The sequence below is a fragment of the Blennius ocellaris genome (assembly GCF_963422515.1).
Source record: "Blennius ocellaris genome assembly, chromosome: 7".
Classification (NCBI taxonomy): Eukaryota; Metazoa; Chordata; class Actinopteri; order Blenniiformes; family Blenniidae; genus Blennius; species Blennius ocellaris.
In genome coordinates, this window is record NC_137656.1 from 1,786,645 (window position 1) to 1,805,840 (window position 19,196).

Consider the following 19,196-nt stretch of genomic DNA (forward strand, 5'->3'; position numbering starts at 1 on the left):
TGCCCATAAGAGTGACTAAAAGATTAGAAAACTCCCAGGTTTCATTTTGCACAGCGTCCGATTGATCTGGGGAATCCCCGTCGTGGAAGACCCACCTTCGGTTCAGGGGCCGGACCACCGTCGGGCCCCGTGAGCCTCCCGTGACTTTCTCGGGCATTAGTTGCCGAGCTTAGGACTCCCGACAGATGGACCGAGTAGCTGACATCAAATTATTTAAGCCGGGCTTCTCCAGAGAATGACGGAAATCTCTACTCCAGAGACGACTTGCTTAAATCCTCACAGTCTGAAGTCCTGAGCTACGAGACGAGTCGCACTTTCATTGACGCCTCTGACAGCTGCCACCTCGGAGGTGTAATAAGTTTACTTTTTAAACCATCTGCTGCGACCTTAAGTCCAGAGGGGAAAAAAAGGGGGCTTGTTACTCTTCATCACCTGATTGGTTCCTAAGCACTTTAGAGGTCAGGGTCGTCAGAAGCCCCTCGGTTGTCCAGCTAAAGCTTATCGGGGGAAGGTGATAGTCTTGTGGTCTAGAAGCTCTCCGCGGCCGACAGATCCTCTATATGGTGTATACACAACCTCTGTGACTGTATATACTCCAGGTTTCGGAAGGATATAAAAATCTATCGGTTATCTTTATTCTTGTGCTTGTTGTGATTTGGTTTGAACTCCCGTCTGGGTACGTTTCTGACTCTTCAAGCGTCTTTTGGCTCTGTTTAAGCCGTCGCATTGATCAGACTTGTGCATTCCCTTCTGTCCCAGGTCTCCTTTGCACAGCTGCAGCAGACAAGTGTTTGTCCTCGCCCTGCAGTAATGGAGCCACGTGTCTGGAACACATGGGCGACTACGTGTGCCTGTGCCCGAAAGGCTCCGTGTGGTACATGGGCGAGAACTGCGACGAGCTGTACGACGCCTGCTTAACGGCGCCCTGCGCCAACTGCACCAGCACGCCGGGGACGGGAGACTTCACCTGCCTCTGCCCGGACGGCTTCACGGGCCTCAACTGTACCCAAGACGTGGACGAGTGCGCCAGCGATCCCTGCCAGGGTACGAGGTCGCACTGCGTGGACGGTCCGAACGGATACTCCTGCCACTGTCCCATCGGATCGGGAGGGGACGACTGCCAGGATAACGTGACCACTTGCGCAGATCAAACTTGCGACAACGGCGGCACGTGCGTCGACGTCCCCGACTCGGGGCCTCGGTGCCGGTGCGCCGCGGGGTACCAGGGGCCCGGCTGTGAGGAGAACATAGACGAGTGCTCGTCTGGGCCCTGCCAGAACGGAGCCATCTGCAAAGATGGCGTCAGTGCCTACCAGTGCTTCTGTGTGCCCGGATTTCAAGGCTACCACTGCGACTTGGACATCAACGAGTGCGCCTCCCGACCGTGCCACAACAACGGCACCTGCCTGGACGAGGTGGACCACTACGAGTGCGACTGTGCTCCCGGGTTTAAAGGTAATATTGAGCACTGACTCTTCTTTTTGTGCAGGGAGCTTGAGGGTGACTTAGAAACTGATTTCAAGTATGATTGTTTTTGATAGGAGTCCTGAAAGTGAAACGAGACAGATTGAGACAGATTCTCACAAGAAATCAAAGTCAAAGTCAGCTTTATTGTCAAGTGTGCTAATATGCATGACATACAGCACAGATGAAATTCAGTCCTCTCAGACCCACAGTGCAAAAGGCATGTAACAATAATATTAAAAATAACAATTTAAAGATTTAAAAATATATACACCATATAATCATATAAACAGTAAAGTGGCATGTACACAATGTCTCTTTTGAGTAGAAATCTCTCCTGATCTGCTATATATACATAAAGAAATGCATACAAGATAATACAACAAAATTAAATGAAATATAAATGCAGGTACAGGTGTATTTATATATAATGTATAAGATAGACATGAAAAAAATTTATATAAAATTCTAAATAGAATAAGTACATCCAGTACAGTAATAATACAGGTCATAAAACGCTACTGATAAAATGTATAGAAGTATTCGCAGTTGAATAAATATAACTATTCAATATTTTTCAAATGTGAACCGATCACTCCCCGCATGCACTTTCCAACCAGGCAGGGAAATCCAAGATTTTATCATCCAGTAGAGGGCAGTAATACACCAGGGATGTGTTTAGTCTGCCAAGATCATCGAAGAAGAAGACAAAGAAGGAATTCTAGACGGCCTTGGACGTTGCAAACACTGACATGTTTTTATTGTCCGCTAAACCTGTCCGTTGTCTGCGTACGGCAGGTTAGCTCATTGCAATGTGTCCGCCGAGTACAGGGTGTCCACTCTCGCCGGGTCCACTCCTCAGAGGTCCTACCAGACCTGGAGCTACTGAGTGATATAAAGGATTAACTGGATTCTCATAAATTCTGCTTATTTGATTGGAATTCATCCATTATGAGATCCCAGAAGTGCCCTCCTCACTGCTAAAGGCCCAAATTTGGGTTCATGAAAAAAAAAAAGAAAAGAATGGATGTTATGTGTCTAATTTGATCAATATCCATAAATTTGGTTTCTTTTCAGGACGAACAAATGCAGTAATACAGTAATTTCAAATCAAAACTGCTTCAGATGTGCTAAAAATGACTCGTCATTCTTCCATCACCTGCGAAAACAGCCATTCCTTAATACGTGGTTTCCTAAATGTTTGGCCGTCTGTTCCGAGGGGCCTTCCAAGTACCTCTCAGAATATAAGAATCTGCTGTTCTGGTCCGTGTTGCCCCCCCCCCGTCTGTCCCGCGGAGCTCCTGGCAGCTCCCGCTCTCATTCGGCGATACTGTTGCAGGACGTGTGCTAAGATAATTAGACGCGTTGCCAATCTGACGCCTCTTGGCCCGCCGCCATCGCCGCCGGCTCTGTCTCCCGCAGGGATTAACTGCGAGGTGGAGATCGACGAGTGCGAGGAGCTTCCCTGTCGGAACGGCGCCACCTGCCGGGACCACGTCGCCACGTACACGTGCGAGTGCCTGGCCGGCTTCCAGGGCGGCGACTGCGAGGTCAACATTGACGAGTGCGCCAGCGCGCCCTGTCTGAACGAGGGCCGGTGCCTCGACGGGGTCGACAGGTAGACCACACACATACACACACACACATACACACACACACACACTGGTCCGGCCTCTGACTGGTACCAGCAGCGAGTGACTAGAACAGGGGTGTCAAACATGCGGCGCGCCATGTGATTTCTTTTTTTTTTTTAAGTTTAAATATGAAAACTGACAAGAGGCTGATCTAAAAAACACTCGATTGGCAAAAATGACATTCAAAGCCGCCCTTGGTCAGAATTCATTAATGCAATCTGTGGAGGTCACATAACGCAACGCCTTTCACAATAAAGGTGGCCAATTTATGTGACGTGATACTTTAGACACGTAAACTCACATTTTTTTTCCAGATGATGACAAATTGTTTTAATCCTGAATAAAAATATGATATCCAGGTACAGATATTGTGTTTTCTTTTTCAAATATAGTAATATCTGATTAACTTTAATATGTATATTTCAGAATAGACTGGCGAATTCTTGCAGTTACGAAAGGATTAAAAGAAGGAAAGACTTTGACATTTGTCCAGATCTGTAGTTTAATGTTATGTTTGACTTGTCCGGCCCTCCAGAGGTCAGATCAGGTTGATGAAGACCCTCAACTAAAATCAGTTTGACGCCCCTGGACTAGAATGTGCAGCAACAAAAACGGTTGAGATAAAACTGCCGACATATTTCAACACATGCTAACGCTAATCACAGGCTAATGCTACTGTTGCCTTTGTGTTCCTGTCGAGGAAAACTGATTTGGGTTGGGATTAACGAGGCGCTGCCTTGCAATTTAACCTGGATTATAGTCAGATAAACTCCAAACAGTGATGCAGCTGAGCCAAGACCGATACCGAAACAGAGATTTATTACATTATCACAGTTCCTGGATTAGCATTGTTATGTTTTACCCTACTGAGGATGCTGTTTATCAAAAGTACATAAATCTGAGTTACTTATCATTATACACCTTTAATGTCGGCGCGAAGACGTCCAAGGGACTTGAGGAGCTGCTTGACGGCGAGCCCAGCAGTAATCGCTGTCCTTGTTTACAGTCGCCTCCCGCTGAGCCTCCTGTCATCCAGCCTCACGTCTGCATGGCAGACATTAAAGTTGACCGGGGGATAAGAATTAATCCACTTAGCGTCGGCCGCGGCGGTGAGTCAGGGTGACGAGTCGGGAGGCGCCGCGAAGACCCGGTTCGCAGTCGCCGGCTCCCGATTTGGAAGCGGTGGCGAGTCGAGGGGGGGTGAGGTGACGGAGACGCCTCGTTCCGGGTTCACGTTTTTAAAAAAAAGTCCCGTTTGTTGCCTCTTCTGCTTGTCCGTAGCTTCCAGTGCGACTGTGACGGGACGGGCTTCGTGGGACGGCACTGCGAGGAGGATATCCCCGAGTGTGCGTCCGACCCCTGCCAGCATGGAGCCACGTGTCTGGAGGGCGTCAACGAGTACGAGTGCCTCTGCTGGCCAGGTACACGCCTTGACCCCCCCCCATTTGGAACCCAAACAGAACCACAAAGACATTATCAGAGGAGCCAAGAGAGCACCTTGGCTCTCTTGGCTCCTCTGTCAAATCCAGCCTCACAAACCTGGGGGTTGTGTTTGACCAGGCCAAGTCTTTGGAGACACGCTCAAAACAGCTTGTGCGAAATATGCTTTTATCACCGAAGGAACATCTCTAAACATCTCTTTCATGCTTTCATATCTACAAGACTTCATTATTGCAACTCTGTTCTTACCTGTCTGGATAAGTCTGCGCTGAACAAACTGAAAATCGTTCAAAGTTCTGCTGCTAGCCCTCTAACAGGTGCACCCCGAAGGTCTCGTATCACTCCAGTCTTATCGGCTCTCCAATTGATTTTAAGGTCCTCGTGACTTTCAGAGCCTTAAACGGTCCGGCCCCACAGTACGTCCTGGACCTTTTGCACTCCTCTGGCCGAACTCTTCAGTCGTATGGCCAGAACCTGCTTGTGGTCCCTAAGACTCATTATAAGACCCTAGGGGACCCGTCTTTTCAGTCTGTTGCCCCTAGACCAGGGGTGCCCACACTTTTTCAGCATACGAGCTACTTACAAAACGACCAAGTCAAAGTGATCTACCCACTACAAAAATGCAAAACATATATTTATTTTCAAATATATTGAGGATTCTTTATATGTACAATGTATAATGATGTACCTTGTAAAACCGTACGAGCCAATATTGTGCAACACGACGTAGTTAACTATGAACATTTGTTGTAATTACGTGAGTTTACTCTGACGACCCTTCTTTGGTATTGCGACGGTCGACTGGCAGACGAGAAAAACGCACTTCGAAAATGACATTGTGAAAAAAAAGTCCACCTCTCATTCCTCATGAAAGTGACACATCTTCGTCTTCTCACTTGGTCCAGCTCCCCCAACTCATGTTTGACGACCAAAGCTTTCTCTAGTTTAAAAGAAAAAAGCAAGGGCTTCAAATTTGCGGTAACTCGCTTGACTAGCTTGTTAGCTTTGCCACACTTAGCGTCGTTGTTTGCACGTGTGCGGTGACCTGAAGGTCAGAAAAATTCCGCCGTCATCTGACGCTGCGTTCGATCGTACTCGTAATTCGGAAAGGTAAATCAGTTTCATTACACCAGCGTCTATTTTTTTCCTAATGTCATGCGATCTATTATTACTACCTTTGCGATCGACTGGTAGATCGCGATCGACGTATTGAGCACCGCTGCCCTAGACGGTGGAACGCTCTGCCCCTGGCAGACTCTGTCGTCTCGTTTAAAAAAAATCTGAAAACATGTTTATTTAGGAGCTTTTGGTTGATGGGGTTTTCACTAGTGTCACTTTAATTCTACACATGCATATACATTTTATATTGTTGTTTTTACCTTTTCTCCTGTACGGCACTTTGTGATTTTATCTGTGAAAAGCGCTCTGTAAATAAACTTTACTTACTTACTTTACTATTTTAGTCATTTCTGTGGGAACCGACCTCGATTTCAAAGCGTCGCTGACTAAAACTTGATTCGTACGCGTGTCCAGGATACGAGGGGCGGAACTGCGAGGTCGACGTCGACGAGTGCGAGCAGGACCCGTGTGAGAACGGCGGCCAGTGTGCTCAGCGCTCACAACTACCGGACGTCGGCTACGAAGAGGCGGCCGGCTTCGTCTGCCGCTGCCTGGCCGGATTCACCGGTGAGCGTCGCTCTGGACGTCACGTCACGTGTTTTTCACCACGTCAGGAACATGGCGGCAGTCATTTTACTGGGGGGGGGGAGGGGGGGGGGAGGGGGGGGGGAGGGGGAGTTGTAGAGCGGCGATGTGCCTGTCAGCATTAATAATATTCAAATTCAATGAAGAGTCGCTTTGTTACTATTATTCTCCACTCCTGTTTACTGAAGGAACGTATAATCTAATGCAATCCAGATTATAGAGCATCTTCCTCCTCTAACATCAGATTATAGAGCATCTTCCTCCACTAACATTATATTATAGAGCATCTTACTTCTCTAACATCAGAGTATAGAGCATCTTCCTCCTTTAACATCAGAGTATAGAGCATCTTCCTCCACTAACATTAGATTATAGAGCATCTTACTCCACTAACATCCAGATTATAGAGCATCTTCCTCCACTAACATCAGATTATAGAGCATCTTCCTCCACTAACATCCAGATTATAGAGCATCTTCCTCCACTAACATTAGATTATAGAGCATCTTACTCCTCTAACATCCAGATTATAGAGCATCTTTCTCCACTAACATCCAGATTATAGAGCATCTTCCTCCTCTAACACCAGATTATAGAGCATCTTCCTCCTCTAACATCCAGATTATAGAGCATCTTCCTCCTCTAACACCAGATTATAGAGCATCTTCCTCCACAAACCGATGAAACGTCAGTGATTAATTTCCAAACCCAGTCATCTGAATCAGAATCGTGTTTTTTTGGAACGAGCTCTTGGTGGATTGACGCCGTCGTGGATCTGAGTGTCCTTCCTGTCTCCGTCCCTGCAGGGGACAACTGCTCTGTGAACGTGGACGAGTGCAGGTCGTCTCCGTGTCAACATGGCGGAAGCTGTGAGGACCTGGTCAACTCCTACCGGTGTTTGTGTCCCGGCGGCTTCACAGGTAGGAGGAGCCTCTCGCCTCCCGACACCACGTCCTCCGTCCTGAACTCCACCCGGCAAAATACTTTGTTCTCACTGATAGTTTTTCACAAATATGAAAAAAAAAAAAAACTAAAGTTTTGAATTTGGATCAGTACCGGCGACACCGGCCCTGTGTTTACTTGGTTATCGGGTCGCCCACATGGAAAGAACCTATATAAACATATATGTTTTAATATAGGTTTTGATATAGGTTTTTAAAAATATGTGACATGTATAAAATTGGCCGTTTTCCTATATTATATGTACATAAATGCACATATGTACACATATATGTGCATACAGGCACCTATACAGGTACATATATGCACGTATATATGTGTTCATATATGCACCTATATGTTCTTCTTACATAATTGTTTTTTAGTTAGTTCTTAGTTATTGCCTTGATAATGTATGACAGTTGCCAAAGTGAGATATGGGCTATATATATGTGGAAATAAAGAATCAGTACAGGAGACCTATATGGCCTGTATATTCACATATATGCACCTCAATTTTGCCTATATGTGACATATATATGCAGCATATATGTGCATATAAACTGCTTATAGGTTTCATATATGCACATATATCCTCGTAGAGGTTCTTTCCATGTGGGCGATACCAAACTGGTTTCAATGCATTTTCATTTGAAACTTTGTCGTTATTGTTGAGATATTGACTAACAATGGCCGCCCACAGAATTCACTGCTTCATGGTTGAGCAACTTAAATGAAAATCCTTCAACACTTAATGATTGTTGGTACATAAGAAGAATCCAAAGCTTTTTTTTTTCCTTATATATATAAATCAAAGATCAGAAATGGGGTAGAGACTTTTTTCCAATAGTATTAATTAGTACAATCATTGTACTAATAAATTAAAGATCTCTCCCTGTGTCTCGGTTGAATTTCTACAGTATATGCTCTCAGGTATTTTATAACATGTTTGATATAATGATTATTAAGATGTGTGGTTGTTTTAGTTCTGAAAATAAAACACGGTCATTGCTGCTAATAGGACATATTTCAGCAAACTACATCAAATTTAACCGTTTCTTAAGCAGTCCGATGACTAAATACCACGACAATTATATCAGATTGATGCGAGTGCTGATACAGGTCATCATTTTATGAAACTTAAATAATCTATCGACGAAAAGTGATGATGTGGCGATTTCCCCCGTCGTTTTGCGCCGCGCTCCGTCTCGCCGATGGGTTATTCGTCGCCGGGTTTTAATCACATGTGCTTCTGTTTACGCGTCGGGAGCCAAACAATAAAGGCCTAATCCTCCTCCTGCTGATGGTTCCTCGTGGCCAGCCGAGGTATTAATTCCTCATTAGAGGAGATTTGTCACGGCGGCGGTCAAAACAGGAGCGGCGGCAAAAAAAAAAGTGACCTTGAGACGAATATCTGGACTTTGGACGAGAGGAATTCGGCCAAAAAGCTCCCGTCAAGGTGGCGAGAGGCTAATTTGATGACGTGAGGAGGATGAGGATGTGTGATGAGAGGGTGGTGGTGGTGGTGGTGGGTGGGGGGGCATATGGTATGGAGGAGCATCGTGCAGAATAACAAAGCCAATAAAAGGTGCCATATGTCATCTTGGGTTTTAAACGGAGGGTCTTCCTTAGAAATTTGTCAGGGGGTGGAGGGATTACAGGAAAGCTGCTTAAGGAGCCTAATTAAAAGCCCGATGGAGGAAAAAAAAAAAAAAAAGGGTGATGCACGAAGGGGTGCGGGCAAAACAAGGGTCTTCCTCCGTCGGGCCTCATGATGTCATCTGCCTCCAGAATATGACGGGATTAAGTCGCTGTGACGCCCGTCCACAAGGGGGGCCTTGCTCACTTTTAAGCCTCGAACCCGCAGCGCCCCCTGCTGGTTCGAACCCTGAAAAGCCCCCAGTTCGTGAAAAACGTCCCCCTTTTTTCTTTTCTCGCCGTTTAAAGTGTCTTCAGCACCTCTTTCGTCACTTCCTGCAGCTCTCACACAGACATGCATGTTCATAAAGGTATTAAACATTTGTTGCAGAAGAAGAAAAGTTTCCTGCAGACAATAGTTACTGGTTAAAAACATTTTTTTTTTTTTTTTAAATATGCATAGTTGGAAAGTTAAATCCAAATAAAGAAAAAAAAAACAGAGCGTTTGATAGGTGGAGAGAAACTAACAAGTAATAAATCTGTATTGCAGCAATTCTCAGACTTTTCTCAGTGTTTCAGGTGAGAAAATATTGATTTCTTCTCCATTATTCCTGACCTGAACAAGCTGTGGACGTATTTCTAAAATGCTTCATTATATATACATTGTGGGTGTTTTGTTTTCATATTTCATGTTTAATAATAATGGCTATAATGTTTAATATAATACTTCAGATAACTGAAAATTAAAAACAAAAACAAGCTTGAACTGATACCGAAAAAAAGCAGAAAAAATACAATTCCTATATAGATCCACATTTTTTGTGGATCCAGACAAATGTCATCTTGTAGAAAGTAACAATGAAGTTTATTTCTGTAAAAACCGTTCAGGAAGGAAAATCAATAAAGTGAAAGTGAGATAAAGGTGATAAAGTACGTAAACGTGAACAAATAATAGTGTTCTCATTGATTTATAAGAAGTGTGTTTCAGGAAGTTTGCTTCACATGTGAGGAACGTAGGAACTGAAGGCTGTAGTGACATTGACAGGCCACTAGTGGGCGCTGCTTCTTTGTTTTTTGTAATGAAAACCACTCACACACACACACACACGCACACAGGCAGGAGAGAACAATACGCCATAAACGTTAACAATGGGAGACGCGCTAGCGGACCGTTGGATTGTTACTACGGTGACTGTCAAAATAAAAGCACCCAATCCCAGGGGAGTATGGAGTCGTGACACGACGGAGGAAACTTTGTTTGCGTTTTCGGTCGGAGCATTTTCAAAAAAAACCCGGTGTTTTCAGTGACTCCGACCACCGTTGTCATGTAAACAGACACACAGGAGTTTTAGAGACCAGAATAAGAGAGCAGGTAATCTGCTCCACCCTGACGGTGTCGACGAAGCTCTGAAACCATCCCAATAATCCAGCGCCGTAAAAATAAACGCAAGTTTCTCCGCGTCTCGTTCGCAGTAATTTCCACATGGCACAGAGCTGATTTTATTAGTTTCTTAACATCCCCGTTAGACTTCTGCGTCCGCTCGCTTCAAGCATTGCTCGTGGGCACCTGGGGTTCACCTCGGGCCTCGAACCCGCAGCACCTCCTGCTGGCTCCGTCCTGCAGCGGCGGTCAGGGAGGGACTGCAGCAGAGACATTCCTCGTGTCAGACACTGACAGGAGCCAGCTGGAGGCTGGAGGCTTAGCGCTCTGAGGGCGGAGGGGAGGGAGGGGTGGAGGGGGTGGGGTTGGGGGGGGTGGTGATGGAGGAGGGAGGGAGTAAAAAAAAAAAAAAAAGGTGGGCAGGGCTGCGTTGTAATCACTCCTGCCTGCCCGGCTGGTACAGAGCGGAGGAGTGCAGGGACTTGTGCTGTGCAAGCAAGAGAGAGAGAGAGAGAGAGAGAGAGAGAGAGAGGACCCGGCGGTGTCACTCGTCCAGCAGCAGAGAGGATCATGGGGGGACGCAGGCCGCCGCCGCCGCCGTCGCCGTCGCTGCTGCTGCTGCTGCTGCTGCTGCTGCTGAGCTGCTGGCTGACAGGTACCGTCCGGTGCAGAACTGTTTCAAAGCTCCGTCGCAGTGGAGGAAAGTTGCGTGCCGGTGTGTTGCGAGGGTGGAGCCTCGGGCACCGGCTGGGCGAGCAGCTTTCCCCCCGGGGGTGTGCAGTGTTCTGGGAGGACGATGTTAATGCGAGCTGACTGCTGCTGCCAGGGGCTTAATGTCGAGTGGCGTTTGACGGGGCGGCGCCGACCCGCCGCTCGACTCTCCGGCCTGCGAATCTATCTGGACGCCGTATCTCAAAGATCCGCTCATTAACTTATGACAATTACTTCTAATTGACGGCTAATCGGTTCAATGACGGTTTCCTCGGGAGGCCATTTCCTCCCGAGGTCCGCAGGAAAAAAGCTCCTGTTGTTTGTTCCTTTGACATTTCCACCTTGTGAGTCGGGCGTTTGATGTTTGTGGCCTGAACGTCGGTGTCTCTTCTTGCAGGCGTCCACTGCGAGGTGGACGTCAACGAGTGCGACAGCGACCCCTGCCGGAACGGCGCCACGTGCCAAGACGCCGCCAACTCCTACCGGTGCCACTGCCCGGCGCCGGAGCCCGGCCGGGAGCCGTGGGGGGGGCGGGACTGCGACGTGGCGCTGGAGGGCTGCCGGCGGCACCAGTGTCAGCACGGGGCGGGCTGCGTCCCGGCGCTGGGCCCCGGGGGCGAGCACGGCTACGCCTGCCGGTGCCCGGCGGGCTGGAGCGGCGAGCGCTGCAACACCTCCACCACCTTCTCCTTCGGCTCCGAGGGCTTCGTCCGCATGCTGCTGCCGCCGCCGCCGTCGCCGTTGCCGCCGCCGCCGTCGGGGAACGGGACCGAGCGGCGGGGCGACGACCACGGCCTCCACGTGCGGCTGCGCTTCCGGAGCACGCTGCCCGACATGCTGCTGCTCCACCGCGGCACCGCCGACCGCTTCTTCTCCCTGGAGCTGGTGGGCGGCGCCGTCCAGGCCAGGGTGAGGTCGGGCAAGACCCTGACGGCCGTCCACCCCGGCCCGCTGAACGACGGGGAGTGGCACCAGGTGACCGCCAGTATGGACGAGCGGCTGCTGCTGACGGTGACGGGGCCGGGCTGCGAGGGCGGCTGCCAGGTGAAGAACCAGGGCTACAACCACCTGATGTTCCTGCAGCCCGCCTCCTTCCAGCGGCTGTACGTGGGCGGGGCGCCGCCGGACCACCTGGCCGGCTCGTCCAGCGGGAGGGGCTTCGTGGGCTGCATGGAGGACCTGGCGGTGGACCACAAGCTGCTGCTGCCCCAGGACCTCCTGAGGGAGGAGCACGGCGGCCTGGAGCTGGGCTGCAGCAAGCGGGACTGGTGCCGGGACGACCCCTGCAGGCAGCGCGGGGAGTGCGTGGACATGTGGGTGCGAGCCAGCTGCCAGTGTCACCGGCCCAACTACGGAGAGCACTGCGAAAGAGGTACCTGCACCCTCGACACCCTGCGTACTTAAAACCGAGCGGCCTACTGGGGACGACAGTGCTCTATAACAGTGTTTTTCAACCACTGCGCCGCGGCACACTGGTGTTTCCGCGAGATCTAGTCAGGTGTGCCGTTGGAAATGATCCAATTTCACATTTTTATTTCATTGAAACGTCTTTTTAATACTGTGATCTCGTTTCCTACTATGAGCATTTGCAGATCCTTTCTTGAGCAAAAGAGGCTGGTGTCATCAGCATATTGTGTACAATTTAGCTTTATTCCAGAATCCTACATGCATCATTTATGTCGACGGTAAATAGTTTGGGCTCCCAATCTAGAGCCTTGTGGAACCCCCGTGTGGCTCTAAAGCTGCAGGCGACAAGATAATCCAGAACTTTCTCCTCCACCCCTCCCCCCACCCCGCCCCACCACAGAGTTTCCCTCCTGGACGTTTGGCCACGAGAACACCACCAGCTTCTCCGCCTTCAACGTCTCCCAGGCCCACGGGGACAACTTCACCGTGTCCTTCCTGATGCGCTCCCTCAAACGCAACGGCCTGCTGCTGCAGTTCCACCGGGAGGGGAGGCCCTACCTGACCATCTACCTGAAGGAGGGCACGGTGGCCATCTACAGCCCCTACACCACCCTGCTGTCCGAGGCCCGCTGGGTCACCGACGGCAACGCCAACCTGGTGACGGTCAGGGTGCGCTACGGACACGTGGTCTTCCCCAAGGCGGGGCACCACCGGGCGCTGGGGAACGTGAGCGTGGAGGAGGGGGACGTGGTGTACGTCGGGGGGCTCCCGGCGAGGATGGACACCAACGCTTGGGGCGGGGGCTTCAAGGGCTGCCTGCAGGACCTCCGGCTGGACCACCGGCTGCTGACCTCGGAGGACGGCCACCAGGGGGCGGAGGTATACCGGGCCAGCGTGGAGGAGAACCTGCTGTCGGGATGCCACAGCGACGACACCTGCAAGGTAGGAGAGGAGTTGTGCGGTTGTGTAGTTGTGTAGTTGTCAATCTCAGAGGAGACTTTATATTGTTAATGGAGGCTACAGAGTTTCACATTTTACCATTATCGGGTGGTGGTGTGCCTCCTGGTGGTGTCTTTTCCAAAGACAAAAAGTGTTCCTTGGCTCAAAAAAAGGTTGAAAAACACTGGTCTAGCGTGTGGCGTGTGGCGCGGTGGTGTCAGGAGCCCTACTTTTCAGCCTGACGTAGATCTCAAACAGCATCTAGAAGAGAAGCTCCAGGTAAAACACCTGACTGGAAGCTGTGACGCTGTTGAACTTGCATTATTAAATCTGTCTGTGAACGGATCAGTCGTCTTGGCAGTCGCTCCAGGTGACAGATTTCACCGGCGCCTCATCCAATCATCCATCTGTCTGTGTGTGTGTGTGTGTGTGTGTGCAGGATGATCCCTGCCTCAACGCCGGGCGCTGCCGGGTCACCTGGAACGACTTCAGGTGCGACTGCCCCGTCAACTTCTCAGGCCGGCTGTGCGAGACGCGGCTGTGGTGCGTGGACAGGCCGTGTCCCGCCGGCGTCCGCTGCGTGGACCTGCAGGACGGCTATGAGTGTGAGTCGCCCCCCCCCCCCCCCCCCCCCCGTCTCGTCGAGTCGAGTCGCGTCAGGTCGGATAGTTTAGCCGCTAATTTCTTAATTAGACTTTAAAGAAGTAATTAAAAGTGAAAGAAAACAGATATCTTGGTGTGACGCCGTCTTTGCTTTACTGCGTTTTTGTTCGATGTAATTTTACTTTTATTATTGTTTTATTACTGTTACTTACTTTTCTCACTGTTACATCTATCAAAAAGATCTCTAAAGACATCTGTAATTTTTTCTTCTCTTTTTGAATGTTTTTTTTAATGTGCGATTTTAACTCACAGAAAGGTGCCTTAAAATAAAATGGAATATTATTATTATTATTATTATTGTCTTTGGTTTATTTGTTATTCTATTATAATGATTATGAATATAATAATAATAATAATAATAATAATTTATTTGAATTCTTCTTCTTCTTCTTATTATTATTATTAGTAGTAGTATTATAGTTGTATTTATATTATATTATGATTATAGATAAAATATATAAATATTATTATAATTATATAAGAATGATAATAATAATAATTTATTTTAATTATTATTATTATTGTTATTATTATTATTGTTGTATTTATATTATATTATGATTATAAATAAAATAATATAAATATTATAATAATGATAATAATAACAATAATAATAATAATAATAATAATTAATGTGACCAGTTTTAACTAATTTCAATACTATTTTTGGCATTTTTGTGTGTAAATCTCCCCTTTCTTACCTATTCTACATAACAAGTAAAAGTTAAAGTTGAAAAGAGACATAAAAAAATAAAAAAATCGAATTAATTAAATAAAAATAAAAATAAATAAAATGAAATTAAACTGGAAAAGGGGCGAAAAAAAAGTCACGGTTTTATTTCGTTTTCTTTAACTGAGCGTTTGCATCGTGGTCGTCCTGCAGGTCTGACCGAGGCGATCTTCCAGGACAACGCGCTGCGCTACGCCGCCAACGGCTCCCTGCTGGGCGCCGTCACCAGCGTCAGCGTGGAGCTGCGCTCGCGGGACGAGGAGGCCACGCTGCTCCGCGCCGCCGGCCGGGCCTCGGTCTTCTGCCTGGCCCTGCTCAACTCCAGCCTGCTGGTCAAGCTGGACAGCGGCGAGGGGGCGGAGCTGCTGGCCTTCACCAGCGACCGGCCGGTGGCGGACGGCGCGTGGCACCGCGTCCAGCTCAGCATGGTGGACCCCGACCAGCCGGCGTCCCGCTGGCGCCTCACGGTGGACGGGCGGCGCGCCGGCGGCAGCTTCGGCCTCAACGGCAACCTGGACTTCCTGAACCACACCGAGGTGTGGCTGGCGGAGAAGTACACCGGGTGCCTGGGCGAGGTGAGGGTGGGCGGCGTCTACCTGCCGCTGGTCGGCGTGCCGGACGCCGCCGCCGCCGCCCCCCGGGGCCCCCGCTTCTCCCGGCTGGGCGGCCACGAGCCCATCGTCGGCTGCCAGGGCGCCCCGATCTGCGACTCGCAGCCGTGCCTGAACGGCGGCGAGTGCCGGGACCAGTTCAACGAGTTCAACTGCAGCTGCGTCCCCGGCTGGCAGGGGGCGCTGTGCGAGACGGAGACGGACGAGTGCGCGGCGGCGCCCTGCCGGCACGGCGCCTGCAAAGACCTGGCGGCGGACTACGAGTGCGCCTGCGAGCCCGGCTACGAGGGGAAGGACTGCGCGGACGAGGTGGACGACTGCCTGCAGTTCGCCTGCGTGAACGGGGGACGGTGCGCGGAGACGGCGGGGACGCACACCTGCTCCTGTCCCGACGGATACGTCGGGAAACGCTGCCAGTGAGTGGACGGTTGAGCGGAAAAAACCTCGTCTAGATTGTATCCAGATTATAGAGCATCTTCCTCGTCTAACACCCAGATTATAGAGCATCTTCCTCCTCTAATCCAGATTATAGAGCATCTTCCTCCTCTAATCCAGATTATAGAGCATCGTCCTCCTCTAATATCCAGATTATAGAGCATCTTCCTCCTCTAATCCAGATTATAGAGCGTCTTCCTCCTCTAACATCCAGATTATAGAGCATCTTCCTCCTCTAACATCAGATTATAGAGCATCTTCCTCCTCTAACATCAGATTATTGAGCATCTTTCTCCTCTAACATCCAGATTATAGAGCATCTTCCTCCTCTAATATCCAGATTATAGAGCATCTTCCTCCTCTAACATCCAGATTATAGAGCATCTTCCTCCTCTAATATCCAGATTATAGAGCATCTTCCTCCTCTAACATCCAGATTATAGAGCATCTTCCTCCTCTGATATCCAGATTATAGAGCATCGTCCTCCTCTAACATCCAGATTATAGAGCATATTCCTCCTCTGATATCCAGATTATAGAGCATCTTCCTCCTCTAACATCAGATTATAGAGCATCGTCCTCCTCTAACATCAGATTATAGAGCATCTTACTCCTCTAACATCCAGATTATAGAGCATCTTCCTCCACTAACATCCAGATTATAGAGCATCTTCCTCCACTAACATCCAGATTCTAGAGCATCTTCCTCCACTAACATCCAGATTATAGAGCGTCATCCTCCACTAACATCAGACTATAGAGCATCTTCCTCCCCTAACATCAGATTATAGAGGATCTTCCTCCTCTATTCCAGATTATAGAGCATCTTCCTCCACTAACATCCAGATTATAGACTATCTTCCGCCTCTAACATCCAGATTATAGAGTATCTATAGAGCAAAGATGTTCTGTGTTTCTGTGAATGATGAACTAAACGTCATTGAGTGACGCTGTGCTGCGATATTATGATTTTACAATGAGCATCAAGTTTGAGAAACTGAGAAAGCAATTATTAGTTTAAAATAAACAGTATGAAATGCAGACGTTACTAAATATACTTACTTACAGGATAAAAACTTGAGGATTATAAATGTTCATATTTCAAAGAAGTAATAATCTGGATGAAGTTTCAATATTTACATGAATATAAATACCAGAAGTTGCAGGTTAAATGTTTCTGTTCTTGTTGAAATGTGTTTATCAAATTAAAACATTAATGCCGAGTCGTTTACCTGAAGTGTTAAATGAGATTGAATGAACTTTAACGTGTTCCTCCACCAGGTGGCGCTTTCCTCCGGTGACGTGCGACGCAAACACCGTGTGCCTGAACGGGGGAGTGTGTATCGGGGGCGACTCGGGGGGCAACTGCACCTGCAAGCCGGGATACACCGGGGCCTGGTGTGTGTGTGTGTGTGTGTGTGTGTGTGTGTGTGTGTGTGTGTGTGTGTGTGTGTGTGTGTGTGTGTGTGTGTGTCTGCATCTGCATGTGTGTGTCTGCGTGTGTGAGTGTGGGTGTGGGTGTCTGTGTGTGTGTGTGTGTGTGTGTGTGTGTGTGTGTGTGTGTGTGTCTGCGTGTGTGTGTGTGTGTGTGTGTGTGTGTGTGTGTGTGTGTGTGTGTGTGTGTGTGTGTGTGTCTGCATATGTGTGTGTGTGTGTGTGTGTGTCTGCGTCTGCATATGTGTGTGTGTGTGTGTGTGTGTGTGTGTCTCTGCGTCTGCATGTGTGTGTCTGCATGTGTGTGTGTGTGTGTCTGCGTCTGCATGTGTGTGTGTGTGTGTGTGTGTGTCTCTGCGTCTGCATGTGTGTGTCTGCATGTGTGTCTGTGTGAGTGCGTGTGTGTGTGTTTGTGTGTTGGTGTGTGTGTGTGTGTTCTAAACCCCGCTGGTGTGTTTCAGGTGTGAGGTGGAGATAGACGAGTGTGCGTCGGGCCCGTGTCTCCACGGCGCCACCTGTCTGGACAGACTAAACCACTTCCAGTGTGTGTGTGCGCCGGGATACAGCGGCGAGCTGTGTGACAGCAACGTGAGTGACCGTCCCAATATTTTATCCTTGAGGAGAAAATATAAAATTTAAAATGAGGTATTATTTGCTTTATTTATTATTATTTATTTTGGAACACTTGATGCCGTGACGTGCCTGCAGAGCCGCCATCTTGGATAGGTCACCTGCTCGCGCTAAAGATATCAATCTCACACGAGAAAATCTGCAAAAACATTAAAAGTTAAAGACTTTTTCACCGTCCCAATATTTTTTCCATGAGGAGAAAGTCTTCCACAGGGTAGAGTTTTTCCTCGGCTTTCAAATGACGTATTATTTGCTTTGCTACGTGGGCTAGCAAGCGAGCTACGCATGTTTTTGTGGATTTTCTAACCGGGGATCTATATGTTTAGCACGCGCGGGTGACCCACCCAAGATGGCGGCGGCTGTAGGCATGTGACAGGTGGCGCCGTGAGGCATCTAGTGTTTTATATCTATGCTCGTGGTGCCATGTGCCAGAGCTTTCCTTTTAAAACGGGACTAAAACGCTTGTATTTCACAGCTCTTGTGACATTTAATTGCTGTTTCTAGAATCCACATGTGAAAATTTTAAATATTTAAGAATCAGTTTTACAGTTTCGACTTTGGTTTGATTGATTTGTTAAACTGGAGGTTGGACATGAGTGATGATGGTCTTATTTTGGTGTTTCAGGTTTATTTTAAAGATTTTTTCCAGTAATGTGTTTTAAGAATGTCCTTATTGATTTTATTGCCGTTTCTCAAATGTCTTATTTTGCTGGGTTTTTTTGCATTTTGACTGTAAAGTGCAATACAAATTATTATTATTATTCTCATGAGGATAATAATGATAATTATTTACGTCGAGTCGCATGGTTTCAAACGTCGCTGGTGTTAAAAACCAGCGATAAAATCGGCGTGTTTTTCACATTAAAGCCGTTTCCCCCCCCCCCCTGCGTCCTGCAGAAAGGCGAGCACCGGGAGCTGATCCCCTGGCTGGCGGTCACCATCCCCCTCACCACGCTGTGCGTGCTGCTCGCCATCCTCACCGCCTTCTTCCTCGTCATGACCTGCCGCAAGAAGCGCCAGTCGGAGGGCACGTACAGCCCCAGCTCGCAGGAGGTGGCCGGCGCCCGGCTGGAGATGGGCAGCGTGCTCAAAGTGCCCCCCGAGGAGAGGCTGATCTGAGCAGGAGGCCACGCCCCCTTCCCCCCCCCACCCCCCCACCGCGACCGCCGCCGGGTGGCGAGGAGTCGGCGAGGGACGGAGGGACGGAGGGACGGCGGGACGGAGGGAGGACTCGACCCGACAGACCTGAAAAAACAAAGGTTGTTCAAAGGGATGCACTGAAGATTTTAAATAAACAAAAACAAAAATCCTTTTGAGCGACGTGGAGGACAATCACAAAACGCTGATTCAGCAAAAAAAAAAAAAAAAAAAGCCCGCTTTCCATGTGAAAACATAAAACGTTTATGTGTTTTCACAACCGCTGTGCTAAAAAAATG

At 48.5% G+C, this 19,196-nt stretch overlaps 1 protein-coding gene across 1 annotated transcript in view; it reads left to right on the top strand.

The window, feature by feature from the left end:
• Positions 1 to 18,879, top strand: part of crb2b (crumbs cell polarity complex component 2b) — a gene marked incomplete at both ends in the record, with an annotated part of 29,191 nt that extends 10,312 nt beyond the window's left edge. Inside the window, 12 exons of the mRNA XM_080499614.1 lie at positions 760 to 1,455; positions 2,887 to 3,082; positions 4,380 to 4,519; positions 6,072 to 6,224; positions 7,049 to 7,162; positions 11,309 to 12,283; positions 12,719 to 13,260; positions 13,697 to 13,862; positions 14,804 to 15,677; positions 16,978 to 17,094; positions 17,592 to 17,718; positions 18,658 to 18,879. Coding sequence (XP_080355740.1) covers positions 760 to 1,455; positions 2,887 to 3,082; positions 4,380 to 4,519; positions 6,072 to 6,224; positions 7,049 to 7,162; positions 11,309 to 12,283; positions 12,719 to 13,260; positions 13,697 to 13,862; positions 14,804 to 15,677; positions 16,978 to 17,094; positions 17,592 to 17,718; positions 18,658 to 18,879 — 4,322 coding nt within the window. The remainder of the gene's footprint in view (positions 1 to 759; positions 1,456 to 2,886; positions 3,083 to 4,379; positions 4,520 to 6,071; positions 6,225 to 7,048; positions 7,163 to 11,308; positions 12,284 to 12,718; positions 13,261 to 13,696; positions 13,863 to 14,803; positions 15,678 to 16,977; positions 17,095 to 17,591; positions 17,719 to 18,657) is intronic.
• Positions 18,880 to 19,196: the final 317 nt, after the last annotated feature.